The 14449-nt window shown below is 43.7% G+C and overlaps 1 protein-coding gene across 3 annotated transcripts in view; it reads right to left on the reverse strand.

The window, feature by feature from the left end:
- Positions 1 to 449: 449 nt before the first annotated feature.
- Positions 450 to 14449, reverse strand: part of gripap1 (GRIP1 associated protein 1) — a 39780-nt gene continuing 25780 nt past the window's right edge. For all 3 annotated transcript variants that reach the window (XM_062058172.1, XM_062058163.1, XM_062058154.1), the window contains 11 exons: positions 13601 to 13702; positions 13427 to 13540; positions 13130 to 13207; positions 12911 to 13006; positions 12699 to 12755; positions 12230 to 12329; positions 5562 to 5692; positions 5371 to 5487; positions 5209 to 5302; positions 1712 to 1884; positions 450 to 1479 (listed from right to left, as the gene is read on the reverse strand). In XM_062058172.1, the coding sequence (XP_061914156.1) occupies positions 1399 to 1479; positions 1712 to 1884; positions 5209 to 5302; positions 5371 to 5487; positions 5562 to 5692; positions 12230 to 12329; positions 12699 to 12755; positions 12911 to 13006; positions 13130 to 13207; positions 13427 to 13540; positions 13601 to 13702 (1143 nt within the window). In that variant the 3' untranslated portion in view covers positions 450 to 1398. The remainder of the gene's footprint in view (positions 1480 to 1711; positions 1885 to 5208; positions 5303 to 5370; positions 5488 to 5561; positions 5693 to 12229; positions 12330 to 12698; positions 12756 to 12910; positions 13007 to 13129; positions 13208 to 13426; positions 13541 to 13600; positions 13703 to 14449) is intronic.

Below are 14449 nucleotides of genomic sequence, written 5' to 3' on the forward strand. Positions count from 1 at the left end.
AAAACAGTTGAAAGTCGACAAAAAGAAGTTAGTTCCAAAGTTGTAAAGGTTAATGACATCACTGATGCATGATGGGTATTTAGTCCGAGCGAAGCGTCCCGGCGAGCTTTGCTTTAATTAAGAGCACGCCCCCCTCCTCGATTAACCCGCAGACAGGCCGAGTTGATTCGCTCACCTCCGCAATCTTCCGCTCTCAGCGGAACAGGAAGTCACGACAGCTAATTGGTGTCGTCTCCCTGTGGACGCTTTAAAACTTTGTGACCGCTACTAGACTTTTACTCTAAAAATGGCAAGGGAGGGGTCAGAGTCTCACTTACTGGTTAACTTTTTCCTCCCGCTCAAAAAGTTTGCAAAGGGTTTGTTTTCGAGCGTCCACCAGGAAGTAGTCAGTGACATGTGAGGCTTTTCACAGAGAAACCACCAACACAAAGTCACAATTATATTTCAGGACGTTTATTTGGCTTCACAATCAAAAGCATCTCCTTACTTAGTCGTTTGGTTTATAAATTATTTATAGCAATATTTTCATTGATTAGCTGATTGATCCGTCATGTCTGTTTCCGGCCGCAGGACAAAGACAGATCCCACTTCTAACACCAGAAAAAATAAGCAGACTCCCAGCACATAGTCCAAGCTCGAGGAGCCAGAAAAGACACATCGATCCAGGACATAGTCGGGGGCCACACAGTGTTAAATAGTGTCTGCTATTATAAATAATCTGACAAAGAAAGCAGGACATAGACTCGGCCCGACATTTCATTTCTCTCTTCAGTCCAGCAAAAAGTCACGGACATAAAAAAAATAAGATAGTGTTTAAATATATTTCACTCACATTCATTTGGATTAGAAATACAAGACCCAGTCAGACGCTCCAACAAATAGTCACGTCCTACTGTAGCAAGGTTAACCGTGAGCTATGTCCAGGACATAGACATAGCCCGTCACGACAGTATGAAGGCATGGGTGGATATGGCCTCAGAAAGGCTTCCTGGTTTGGGGGTTTAAGGAGGGTTAATCTCAGCACGTACATTGCAGAGTTCCAGGACATAGTCAGGACCGTGTGGATCTAAATGTGCTCAATGAAAACTTGAGCATTCCATTTCAATGGAGATTTGCGTTGGTCACAGGTTGTAGCCAGGCCCAAGTGGAGATAAACTAAAGAATGTATGATTTACTTACAGTACATTCATCTTTTAAGAATGTTTCCATTCCCTGCATGCTTTGGATGGATGGGCACATTCCAGCACTTAAACACAGCCTGGGATGGTGACAACAACAATGCAGAGAGTAGTCGGGCACCACGAAGAAAGTCTCACAAGAAGTTGGTCCCAGGTGTTAGTCTGAGCCCAGTCTTTCAGCCAAGGTGAATGATATGGAAGGATGCGTCGGGAAGTAGTCTCATCCCGAGCAAGAGGAACTCCCATCAGGACCGGGTTCTTTACTGAGACGGACTAATTCCTGGGACAACACCTCCAGGTCCTGCAGGAGAGACAGGGAAATTAATTCTTCTTTTTGGCCACCGGGGGCAGCAGAGTTATTGTCGTCCAGCAGGGACGCCTGCTCTTTCACAATGGCTAGCGCTAGCTTAGCATGCCGCTAAGTACAAACAAGTGTCCACGTGTGATGACATCATCATCCGGGGACAAAGAGGAGGAGGACTAGAGCAAGTTGGCAGGTCAACACTGCGGGACATGGAGCGTGTGTTCCGTACCTTCTGCAGGTGCATGTTCTTGGTCAGCTGCTCCTCCAACATGTTCTGCAGCTTCTTGTTCATCTCGCGCAGGTTCTCGTCTCCGGACTTGACCAGGTCCCGCAGGACGGAACCCAGGCCTCCTCGGTCCCCCTGAGAACCTCCGTGACCGCCGACAGCACCGCCCGACACGTCTGCCGACACAAGGAAACTTTTAGGACACGAAGACACGAAGAGTCGTTTAGCACATGAAGAGGCGTTTAGGACATGAAAACACGTTTAGGACATGAAGACGCGTTTAGGGCATGAAGACGCATTTAGGACATGAAGACGCGTTTAGGGCATGAAGACGCGTTTAGGGCATGAAAACACGTTTAGGGCATGAAGACGCGTTTAGGGCATGAAGACGCATTTAGGGCATGAAAACACTTTTAGGACATGAAGAGGCGTTTAGGACATGAAGACGCGTTTAGGGCATGAAAACACGTTTCAGACATGAAGAGGCGTTTAGGACATGAAAACACGTTTAGGACATGAAGAGGCGTTTAGGACATGAAGAGGCGTTTAGGACAAACACGCGTTTAGGACATAAAGAGGTGTTTAGGGCATGAAAACGCTTTTAGGACATGAAAACGCTTTTAGGACATGAAGAGGCGTTTAGGACATGAAGAGGCGTTTAGGACATGAAGACACGTTTAGGACATGAAGACACGTTTAGGACATGAAGACACGTTTAGGACATGAAAACACGTTTAGGACATGAAGACGCGTTTAGGGCATGAAGACGCATTTAGGGCATGAAAACACGTTTAGGGCATGAAGACGCGTTTAGGGCATGAAGACGCGTTTAGGGCATGAAGACGCATTTAGGGCATGAAAACACTTTTAGGACATGAAGAGGCGTTTAGGACATGAAGACGCGTTTAGGACATGAAGACGCGTTTAGGGCATGAAAACACGTTTCAGACATGAAGAGGCGTTTAGGACATGAAAACACGTTTAGGGCATGAAGAGGCGTTTAGGACATGAAGAGGCGTTTAGGACAAACACGCGTTTAGGACATGAAGAGGTGTTTAGGGCATGAAAACGCTTTTAGGACATGAAAACGCTTTTAGGACATGAAGAGGCGTTTAGGACATGAAGAGGCGTTTAGGACATGAAGACACGTGTAGGACATGAAGACACGTTTAGGACATGAAAACACGTTTAGGACATGAAGAGGCGTTTAGGACATGAAGAGGCGTTTAGGGCATGAAGACGCGTTAAGGGCATGAAAACACGTTTACGACATGAAGACGCGTTTAGGACATGAAGACGCATTTAGGGCATGAAGACGCATTTAGGGCATGAAAACGCGTTTAGGGCATGAAGACGCATTTAGGGCATGAAAACACTTTTAGGACATGAAGAGGCGTTTAGGACATGACGCGTTTAGGGCATGAAAACACGTTTCAGACATGAAGAGGCGTTTAGGACATGAAAACACATTTAGGGCATGAAGAGGCGTTTAGGACATGAAGAGGCGTTTAGGACATAAAGACGCGTTTAGGGCATGAAGACACGTTTAGGACATGAAGAGGCGTTTAGGACATGAAGAGGCATTTAGGTCATGAAAACACATTTAGGACATGAAGAGGCATTTAGGACATGAAGACACGTTTACAACATGAAAACACGTTTAGGGCATGAAGAGGCGTTTAGGACATAAAGAGGTGTTTACAACATGAAAACACGTTTAGGGCATGAAGACACGTTTAGGACATGAAGAGGCGTTTAGGACATGAAAACACGTTTAGGACATGAAGAGGCGATTAGGACATGAAGAGGCGATTAGGACATGAAGACACGTTTCGGGCATGAAGACATGTTTAGGACATGAAGAGGCATTTAGGGCATGAAAACACATTTAAGACATGAAGAGGCGTTTAGGACATGAAGACACGTTTACAACATGAAGACATGTTTAGCACATGAAGATGCGTTTTAGGACATGAAGACACGTTTACAACATGAAAACACGTTCAGGACATGAAGAGGCGTTTAGGACATGAGGCGTTTAGGACATGAAGACACGTTTACAACATGAAAACACGTTTAGGACATGAAGAGGCGTTTAGGACATGAAGAGGCATTTAGGACATGAAGAGGCGTTTAGGACATGAAGAGGCGTTTAGGACATGAAGAGGCGTTTAGGACATGAAGACACGTTTAGGACATGACAACACGTTTAGGGCATGAAGACGCGTTTAGGACATGAAAACGCATTTAGGGCATGAAGACGCATATAGGGCATGAAAACGCGTTTAGGACATGAAGACGCGTTTAGGGCATGAAGACTCATTTAGGGCATGAAAACACTTTTAGGACATGAAAAGGCGTTTAGGACATGAAGACGCGTTTAGGGCATGAAAACACGTTTCAGACATGAAGAGGCGTTTAGGACATGAAAACACATTTAGGGCATGAAGAGGCGTTTAGGACATGAAGAGGCGTTTAGGACATAAAGACGCGTTTAGGGCATGAAAACACGTTTAGGACATGAAGAGGCGTTTAGGACATGAAGAGGCATTTAGGTCATGAAAACACATTTAGGACATGAAGAGGCGTTTAGGACATGAAGACACGTTTACAACATGAAAACACGTTTAGGGCATGAAGAGGCGTTTAGGACATAAAGAGGTGTTTACAACATGAAAACACGTTTAGGGCATGAAGACACGTTTAGGACATGAAGACACGTTTAGGACATGAAGAGGCGTTTACAACATGAAACACGTTTAGGACATGAAGAGGCGATTAGGACATGAAGACACGTTTCGGGCATGAAGACATGTTTAGGACATGAAGAGGCATTTAGGGCATGAAAACACATTTAGGACATGAAGAGGCGTTTAGGACATGAAGACACGTTTACAACATGAAGACATGTTTAGCACATGAAGATGCGTTTTAGGACATGAAGACACGTTTACAACATGAAAACACATTCAGGACATGAAGAGGCGTTTAGGACATGAAGACACGTTTACAACATGAAGACATGTTTAGCACATAAAGATGCGTTTTAGGACATGAAGACACGTTTACAACATGAAAACACGTTCAGGACATGAAGAGGCGTTTAGGACATTAAGAGGCGTTTAGGACATGAAGACACGTTTACAACATGAAAACACGTTTAGGACATGAAGAGGCGTTTAGGACATGAAGACACGTTTACAACATGAAGACATGAAGATGCGTTTTAGGACATGAAGACACGTTTACAACATGAAAACACGTTCAGGACATGAAGAGGCGTTTAGGACATTAAGAGGCGTTTAGGACATGAAGACACGTTTACAACATGAAAACACGTTTAGGGCATGAAGACATGTTTAGCACATGAAGATGCGTTTTAGGACATGAACACACGTTTAGGACATACTTGAGATGAGGAGTTTTATGCTAATGAGCTCCTATAAAATTGGAGTTCTTTTCAACTAGTGGGCCTTAAGCAAACTGCCTGTGTGTGTCACCTATGCGGCTGTCCATGACGTATGTCTCTATGATGGCGCTCTTCCTGCAGATGTCCTCAGCCATGGACGAGCTGCTCACCTCCAGATGTTTCACCTGTCAGTCACACATCAGTGGTCACGTGACAGGCTGGCCAGCCAATAAGAGATGAGCAAGGAGCTCACCTTCTCCTCCAGCATCCACTTCTCCTGCTGGACCTCAGCTAGCCTCTGGAATAATTCTCCCAGCTCGTCGTCGGACAGCTCGGTGGCACGCTGACACTGAGGACTTCCTCCTCCCGACTGGCCACGCCCATCGCCAGAGACAGAGGCGTTTACACACGTCGCTGATCACGTGACTGACGCACGACACTCACCTTGGCCGGGTTGGCGCTCTGGTTCTCCTTCATCATGTCTCTGTAGGAAAAAGATGAGACGGAGGAGGAGTCTCCCGTCTGCTGTGTGCGACTTGGACTGTTGATCTCGGACAGAACCAGTTCCTCCAGGCCTGCAGGAAGAGGACAACACCAATTCCTGTTAGTCCCCCTAGACGTCAAACACACCTCTACTTACAAGGAAACAACATGGCCGTGGAGGTCAGGGGGAACACCCCCTTTAGGCTAAACCACACCCAATGAGGGAAGACCCCGCCATTTTTGAGGAGAAAGCCCGCCCCCTTTGAACAAGACCCCGCCCATTTGGATCAAGACCACACACCTTTAAGACAAGACAACGTCTATTTGAGACAAGACCTCGCCCCTTTGAGACAAACCCCCCTTCTTTAAGGCAAGACCCCACCCCTTTGAGACAAGACCCCACCCCTTGTAGACAGGACCACACCCTTTTAAGACAAGACAACGTCTATTTGAGACAAGACCTCGCCCCTTTGAGACAAACCCCCCTCCTTTAAGGGAAGACCACACCCCTGTGAGACAAGACAATGTCCATTTGCGACAAGAACCCGCCCCTTTAAGACAAGACCACACCCCTTTGAGAAAAGATCACACATCCTTTAAGACAGGGGTCTCAAACATGCGGCCCGCGGGCCAATTGCGGCCCACGAGACGTTATTGTGCGGCCCCTACCTTAATATGACAGTTTAATGTTAGTGCGGCCCGCAAGTTTTAAATGAATGGCGCTTGACCACGTTGTGTGCGGAGCTGAAGGAATCTACCAATCATGGTGTGGTTTAAGGCTCTCGACAACATCGAGGGCGTGCTGTGATGACACTGCCTTTAGTGTCCTCTAGAACCGGTCACCGCATCTTCTTTTTTTCCATACTAACAACATGCCGGCCCATACACATGTAGTATGAGGCTTCTGCAGACTCACGTTAGTTATTGCAAGACATACTTGAGGAACAGCAATACATATCACACTGAGGGTGGTCATAATGTATTTTATATATTTTTTAACACTGTTACAAATATGCGCCACACTGTGAACCCACACCAAACAAGAATGACAAACACATTTCGGGAGAACATCCACACCTAAACACAACATAAACACAACAGGACATATACCCAGAATCCTTTGCAGCCCTAACTCTTCCGGGCTACAAAAACACCCCCGCTACACCCAACCCCTCCCACCTCAACCTCATCTCCCGAATTCGGAGGTCTCAAGGTTGGCAAGTATGCATTGACATCACTTGCGTGATGCAAGCAGAGAAACATTTTGCCGCTTTTCCACGACACCCACACACGCTCTTCTTCCCTCCCTCCCTGCCTGCCTCCTTCGCTCGCCCGCCTGCTCGCTCCCGCCCTCGTTGTAAACAGTCCGGGCGGGGAAGACTTCCAAAGCACTCCGCCGAAGGAGCGAGCGACAATACAAAAGTGTGGTGCACTGGACCCCAGCGCTGATACTCCGACAGAGAGTCGCTGGGCGAATCAGACGTGTAACACGTTAGTGGTGATGTTAGCCCGTTCGGGGCTAATTGTACTACCGTAACTGTAAACTCCACGATAGACAATTATACCTCAATTATTCAATTATACATTTACACAGCAATGCCTGAGAAGGAGCAGGATGCAGAAAAATCTTATATTTTCTGCCCCCTTCAACATAATACGTAGTATTACTTAATGATATCATATAACCTACATATTTAACCTACTGTGTGGAAGTCTGGGGGAATAATTATAAAAGCTCATTAAATTCAACAACTATACTTCAGAAAAGAGCTGTACGGATCATCAACAAGGTTGGATATCTGGACCATACTCACTCACTATTCTTACAGGCAAAAATATTGAAATGTAATGATATTATTTTGTATCAAACTGCACAAATAATGTATAAAGCCGAAATAAATAAACTCCCAGGAAGCATTCAAAAATTGTTCAGCACACGAGAGGACGGTTATAATTTAAGGGGGAATTTAAATTTCAAAATGCTTAGTTATAGAATGACCATTAAAAGTTTTTGTATTTCAATTTGTGGAGTGAAATTATGGAATGGTTTGAATGATGAGTTAAAGCAATGTCCAAACATAAACCAGTTTAAAAAGAAGTATAAGTACATGGTATTCCAGAGGTACAGAGATGAAGAAGGGCTTTGATATTGGGTCGTTTGTGTTACAGAAGAGTGTGGGGCTGCTCATTGAGGCAGTGGTGTTGTTGTGGTGGCATGATACCATTTCCATGATCACTAGTGGTAATGATGTGGCTATGTATGTGTGTGGTGTGCATATGTATGTATATATCTATGATGTATGTACAGTATATACAAGTTCATTAAGTTTGTACATTGAGTGAATAGGTAGTTCTAGCTCAGAGTAATTTATGATTTAAAGAAAAGGGGTGGGATTAAATAAGTGTAAACTTCTTCTCACTCCTTTTCAAATATGTAAAAAAAAAGAAAGTCCAATGCTCATTTGTTTTTGTTTTTTATTCTCCATTGTTTTCATTTTGTTATAATGGCTGTTAAGGCTATAGCACTGTATTGGATCAGGCTTGCTCTTGTTTTTATGCATATTTGAAATAAAAATATATCAATCAATCAATAAACCAACAATTACGTCCAAATATAACGAAAACAAACAAAAAAACACACAAAAAAACACAAGAAGTGCAAAACTTCATGATGTACAAACCGAACAAAAAAAACAAAAGAAGTAATATACACCTCACGGGATGATACAAAACAAATACAAAACCAGGCAAAAAATAAGTAAAATAATAAATATAAAGCAAAATGTAAACACTTATAGCTGTCCATATGATTTTATTGTTCTGTCTTTATATATTTTTTCAATTTGAATATATTTTTACAATCTTTTATCTCATTGTAAAGATAATTCCATAGTTTAACCCCCACCACTGATATGCACATTTGTTTTAAAGTTGTCCTTGAATACTGATGTTGGAAATGACCTTTTCTTCTATGCTCTTCATTCTCAGAAGTGATGACAAACATTTTTTGTAAATCTGCTGGTAATGTTTTACTTTTAGCCTTAAACATGACACATAATGTCTGTAACTTTATTAGCTCCTGTAATTTCAGTAAACCCAAATTAATAAATAATATGTTAGTGTGTTCTAAGTAATCTACTTTATGAATAATCCTTATAGCTCTTTTCTGTAGTTGATACAGAGAAAGTTGCGGTGCACAAGCAATACAATTTGAAACGTCATTATACAACTAGACATGCTGAAGAGTATGCAAAATACCAGGGAGATGAGAGAGTGAACCGGGTTGCAAATTTTAAAACCAGTCTACTGAGGCAACAAGATTTCGTCAAGAAAGCAAGCGAAAAGAGCGATGAAGCAGTCAAAGCTAGCTACATGGTGAGTGAGATGGTTGCTAGGGCGGGAAAGCCATTCAAAGAAGGTGAATTGATTAAAAAGTGCATGTTAGATTTTTTTTAAGAAATCTTTTCTTGCGGCCCAGCCTCACCCAGTTTCTGCATCCAGTGGCCCCCAGGTAAATTGAGTTTGAGACCCCTGCTTTAAGACAAGACAACGTCTATTAGAGACAAGATTCCACTCCTTTGAGACAAGACCACACCCCTATAAAGGCAAGACAACACCCCTTTAAGGCAAAACAACGTCTATTTAAGACAAGATAAGACCCGCCCATTTGGGACAAGACCCCTCCCCCCCCTTTAAGACGTGAAGTGAAGTGAAGTGAATTACATTTATATAGCGCTTTTTCTCAAGTGACTCAAAGCGCTTTACATTGTGAAACCCAATATCTAAGTTACATTTAAACCAGTGTGGGTGGCACTGGGAGCATGTGGGTAAAGTGTATTGCCCAAGGACACAACGGCAGTGACTAGGATGGCGGAAGCGGGGATCGAACCTGCAACCCTCAAGTTGCTGGTACGGCCGCTCTACCAACCGAGCTATACCGCCCCAAGACTCTTTGAAACAAAACCGCCGCTTTGAGACATCATCGCCCCTTTGAGACAAGACTCAACCCCTTTAAGGCAAGACAACACCCTTTTGAGACAAGACTCCGCCCCTTTGAGACAAGACTCCGCCCCTTTAAGGCAAGACAACACCCTTTTGAGAAAAGACCGCTCCTTTAAGGCAAGACCCCTCCCCTTTGAGACAAGACCCCACCCTTTGAAACAAGACCGCCCCTTTGAGACAAGACAACACCCTTTTTAGACAAGACCGCCCCTTTGAGAAAACACCCACCCACCCTTTGAGACAGGACCCCACCCCTTTAAGGCAAGATATCATTTTTGAGACTCCACCCCTTTAAGACAGGACAACACCCATTTAAGACTCTCTCTTTGAGCCAAGATCACACCCCTTTTAAGGCAAGACAACACCATTTTGAGACAAGATTGCCCCTTTAAGACAAGACTCCCCCTTTGAGACAACACCCCTTTGAGAAACACCCACCTACCCTTTGAGACAAGACCCCACCCCTTTAAGGCAAGATATCATCTTTGAGACAAAACCCTGCCCCTTTGAGATGAGACCCCACCCCTTTGAGACAAGACCATACCCCTTTAAGGCATGACAACATATTTGAGACAAGACCCCGCCCCTTTAGGGCAAGATAATATATTTGAGACAAAACCCTGCCCCTTTGAGAAAAGACAACACCCCTTTTAGACAAGACACAACCCCTTTATAGCAAGATAAGTCTCTTTGAGTCAAACCCCACCCCTTTAAGGCAAAACAACACTCATTGGTGCCGCTGTCGTGGCTGCTGGTGACAGGAGCTCTGTGCTCTTGTATCAGACAAAACTTTTCATTTCTTTGGTTGTTTTGCAACTTCTGCCATGACAGCAGTAATTGCACATAGGCATTCTTCTTCTTCTTTTCGTTTTCTGGCGGCACGCAGGCGTTTGGAAGGAATTCCGTCTTTGTAAACAATGGGGAAAGGGGGAGTGACGTATGCTGTAAAGCAAGTCAGCACATTTGTAGTTTTTTGTGCAGCAGGGTTCCTGCCACCCTCCTCAACAATGTTTTGTGCCAGTGAAAGCGATACAGGAACCTTTAGGCCATGATAGAGGTGTCGTTCAAAGTCCAAGTATCATTCCAAAAGTTATGAAAGTATTTTATGAAGGTTGAAAAGTTACTTAGTGCTGCTTTAAAGCAAGACAACGCTCCTTTGAGACAAGACCACGCCCCTTTAAGGCAAGACATCAATTTGAGACAAGACCGTGCCTCTTTGTGACAAGAATCCGCCCCCTTGAGACAAAACCCTGCCCCGTGAGACAATACCCTACCCTTTTGAGGCACGACCCCACCCCTTTGAGACAACACCCCTTTAAAACAAGACCCTGCCCCTTTAAGACAAGAGCCCACCCCTTTGAGACATGACAACACCCCTTTCAGACAAGACCTCGCCCCTTTATAGCAAGATAACAGACATAACAAACCCCTTTAAGGCAAGACAACACCCCTTTGAGACAAGACCTCGCCCTTATAAGAACAACAACGCCCCTTTGAGAGAAGACCCCACCCCTTTAAGGCAAGATAACACCTATGAGACAAAACCCCACCTCTTTAAGGCAGGATAGCACCCCTTGGAGACAAGACCACGCCCCTTTAGGCAGGTGCTCCTGGCACCAGACACAGATCTAAGTGGACTACTTAAAAATGTCTGATTGTCAGCTTTGTCCAGAAAAGCTTTTTAAACATTTATCTGTCTTTATAGATTATACATGATACTCTGTGTGTGTGTGTGTGTGTGCGTGTGTGTGTGTGTGTGTGTGTGTTGTGTGTGTGTGTTAGAGAGATTTAAAGCACTGTATGAAATATTGAATAGAAGGTTCCGGACAGAGGAAGAACTCCTGATGCAGAGTTTATATACCACTACTGGACACACACAACAATGACAAGCTCACACTATACAGTCACCACCAGTGGGTCAGACTGGTACTGATACCGGTGTTGGTACTGATACTGCTATTGGTACCATGATATGGATACTAGTATTGGTACCGACACTGGTATTGGAACTGATACCATGATATGGATACTAGTATTGGTACGGATACTAGTATTGGTACCGACACTGGTATTTATTGGAACTGATACCATTATACGGATACTAACATTGGTAATGATATTGGTATTGGTACTAGTATGGATACTAGTATTGGTAGTGATACTGGTACTGATATTGATACTGGTATTGGTACTGATACAAATACTGGTATTGATGCTGATACAGATACTACTAGTATCGGTACGGATACTGGCATCGGTACATATACCGAGATACGAATACTAGTATTGGTACTGATACCATGATACGGATACTAGTATTAGTAGATACTGGTTTTAGTACTGATACTGGTATTGGTAATGATACTAACGGATAACAGTAATGGTATGGATACTGGCATTGGTACTGATACTGGTATTGTACTGATACTGGTACTGATACGGATACTAGTATTGGTACTGATATTCGTATTGATAATGATAATAGTATTAGTACTGAAATTGGTATTGGTACTGATACTAGCATTGGAACTGATACGGATAATAGTATTGGTACCGATAAGGATAATAGTATTGGTACTGATACTTATACTGGTACTGATACTGGTTATTGGTACTGTTACTGGTACCTGTTCTGGTCTTGCTGTTGGTCAAAATCTCTTGAAGTCTCTCTTGCAGTTTGTCTGCTCGCTTCCTCTCCAAGTGCAACTGTCTCTTTAAGTCCTTCAGCTACGTGCACACACACACACACACACACACACACACACACACACACACACACACACACACACACACACACACACACACACACACACACACACGCGCGCACACACACACGCGCGCACACACACACACACACACACACAGAGAGTTAATAAACAACATAATCATTGTCGTCCAAATAAAAGCATGTATATCCAATGATTGGATGTTATTGTGGCGATACCAGCTCCCTCTCATCTATCCTATGACGCGCACACACACACACACACACACACACACACACACACACACACACACACACACACACACACACACACACACACACACACACACACACACACACACACACACAGACACACAGACACACACACTCACCGCTGCACTTCCTTTCTTCTCCAAAATCCTCTGTCCATCCACGGTGTCTTTGATCTCCTGTAGAAGAAGAAGAGCTGTGAGCAGGTGGCGGACATGTTTGCTGATGACGTGCGTGACTAACGGATGGAGACCTGTGACTCACAGACTCAGTGGATGACAAACACACAAACAAACGCACAACTCATGAGTTGGTCAACATATAGCTTGGTGACCTGCTTGAGTTTGACGATGGCCTCATCGTGTTGGTCGCGTTGCTTCTGGACCTCCAGCAGCTGCTGGTGGACCTCCTCCACCTCCACCTGCTTGGCCTGCAGCACAACAACGTGAGGCATGTTCGCTTGACAACACACACGCACAAACACACACTCTCCTGTATTCATCGTGTGTGTGTGTGTGTGTGAAGAATTGCACACATCCTATTGTGTGTGTACCTGCAGACCAAGTGTGTGTTGGTCTTGTAGAACTTTGACAGCTTGCTGATGTTCCGCAGTCAACCTCTCCATGTTCTCCTGCACACACACACACACACACACACACACACACACACACACACACACACACACACACACACACACACACACACACACACACACACACACACACACACACACACACACACACACACACACATACACATACACACACACACACACACACACACACACACACTGTTCTCATCTTTGAAAGGACAAAACAATGGCATTGATTAGCACAATCATCATACACACCTGGGCCTCATTGAGCTGTTGTTCCAACCATCCTTTGGTTCCTTCCATGGACTGCAGCTGAGCGTGAAGTTCTTCCACCTTCACCAGAAGACTCTCCAGGTCTTTGCTGCGAGCCTGGAACACAAACACTTTCATGATGACATCATGTCGTCTTCTCTTCCTCTTTCTGTTCACCTTCTCGTCTCTGAGCTGCTGCCGGATCTCCTCCTCCGAGCGATTCTTCTCCTCGTGAAGACCACGAAGCTCCTTCTCGTAGCGAGCCCTTACACCGAGGACCTAGGGCACACAAGGTTTGGGTTTTTTTGGCCATGGCCGTTCAGAAATAGTTGAAGTATGTTTGCTAGTTGGACGTGTAAGACACTAGCAAAACAATGCAGGGCGGAATGTAAAACAAAATGGAGGTTCACTCCAGTGTCGGATTTTTGTTTTTTTAAAGATGGCTGGTCTTTTTTTTCTTCTTTTTTCCAGTTTATTTTAATTTCATTTTTGGGGTAGAAAAAATTATATTTGACATGTGTGTAATTGTATTAATGCACTGTGTATGTCAAAAATCAAATTTGCAAATGTTTTAAAAAAAGATGGCTGCTCTCCCCCCACCCCCCTTTTTTTAGTCAATTATTTTGATTTTATATATAATTTTTGTGGGTTACTGGGGAGAAATTTTTTTTTTTTGACATGTGTTTAATTGTATTTCTGGACTGTATATGTCAAAAATACAATTTGCAAATGTTTTTAAAAAAAGATGGCTGCTCTTTTATTTTAGTTTATTGTTTTTATTCTATTTTATAGATTATTTTTGTGAGTTACTTGTTTGGGGGAGAGAAAAAAAGCATATTTGACATGTGTTCGATTGTATTTCTGGACAGTATATGCCAAAAATCCAATTTGCAAATGTTTAAGAAAAAAAAAAAAGACGACTGCTCTTTTATTTTAGTTTATTGTTTTTATTTTATTTTATAGATTCTTTTTGTGAGTTACTTGTTGGGGGGAGAAAAAATAATATTTGACATGTGTTTAATTGTA

The sequence above is a fragment of the Entelurus aequoreus genome, linkage group LG01 (assembly GCF_033978785.1).
Source record: "Entelurus aequoreus isolate RoL-2023_Sb linkage group LG01, RoL_Eaeq_v1.1, whole genome shotgun sequence".
In the NCBI taxonomy this organism is placed as follows: domain Eukaryota; kingdom Metazoa; phylum Chordata; class Actinopteri; order Syngnathiformes; family Syngnathidae; genus Entelurus; species Entelurus aequoreus.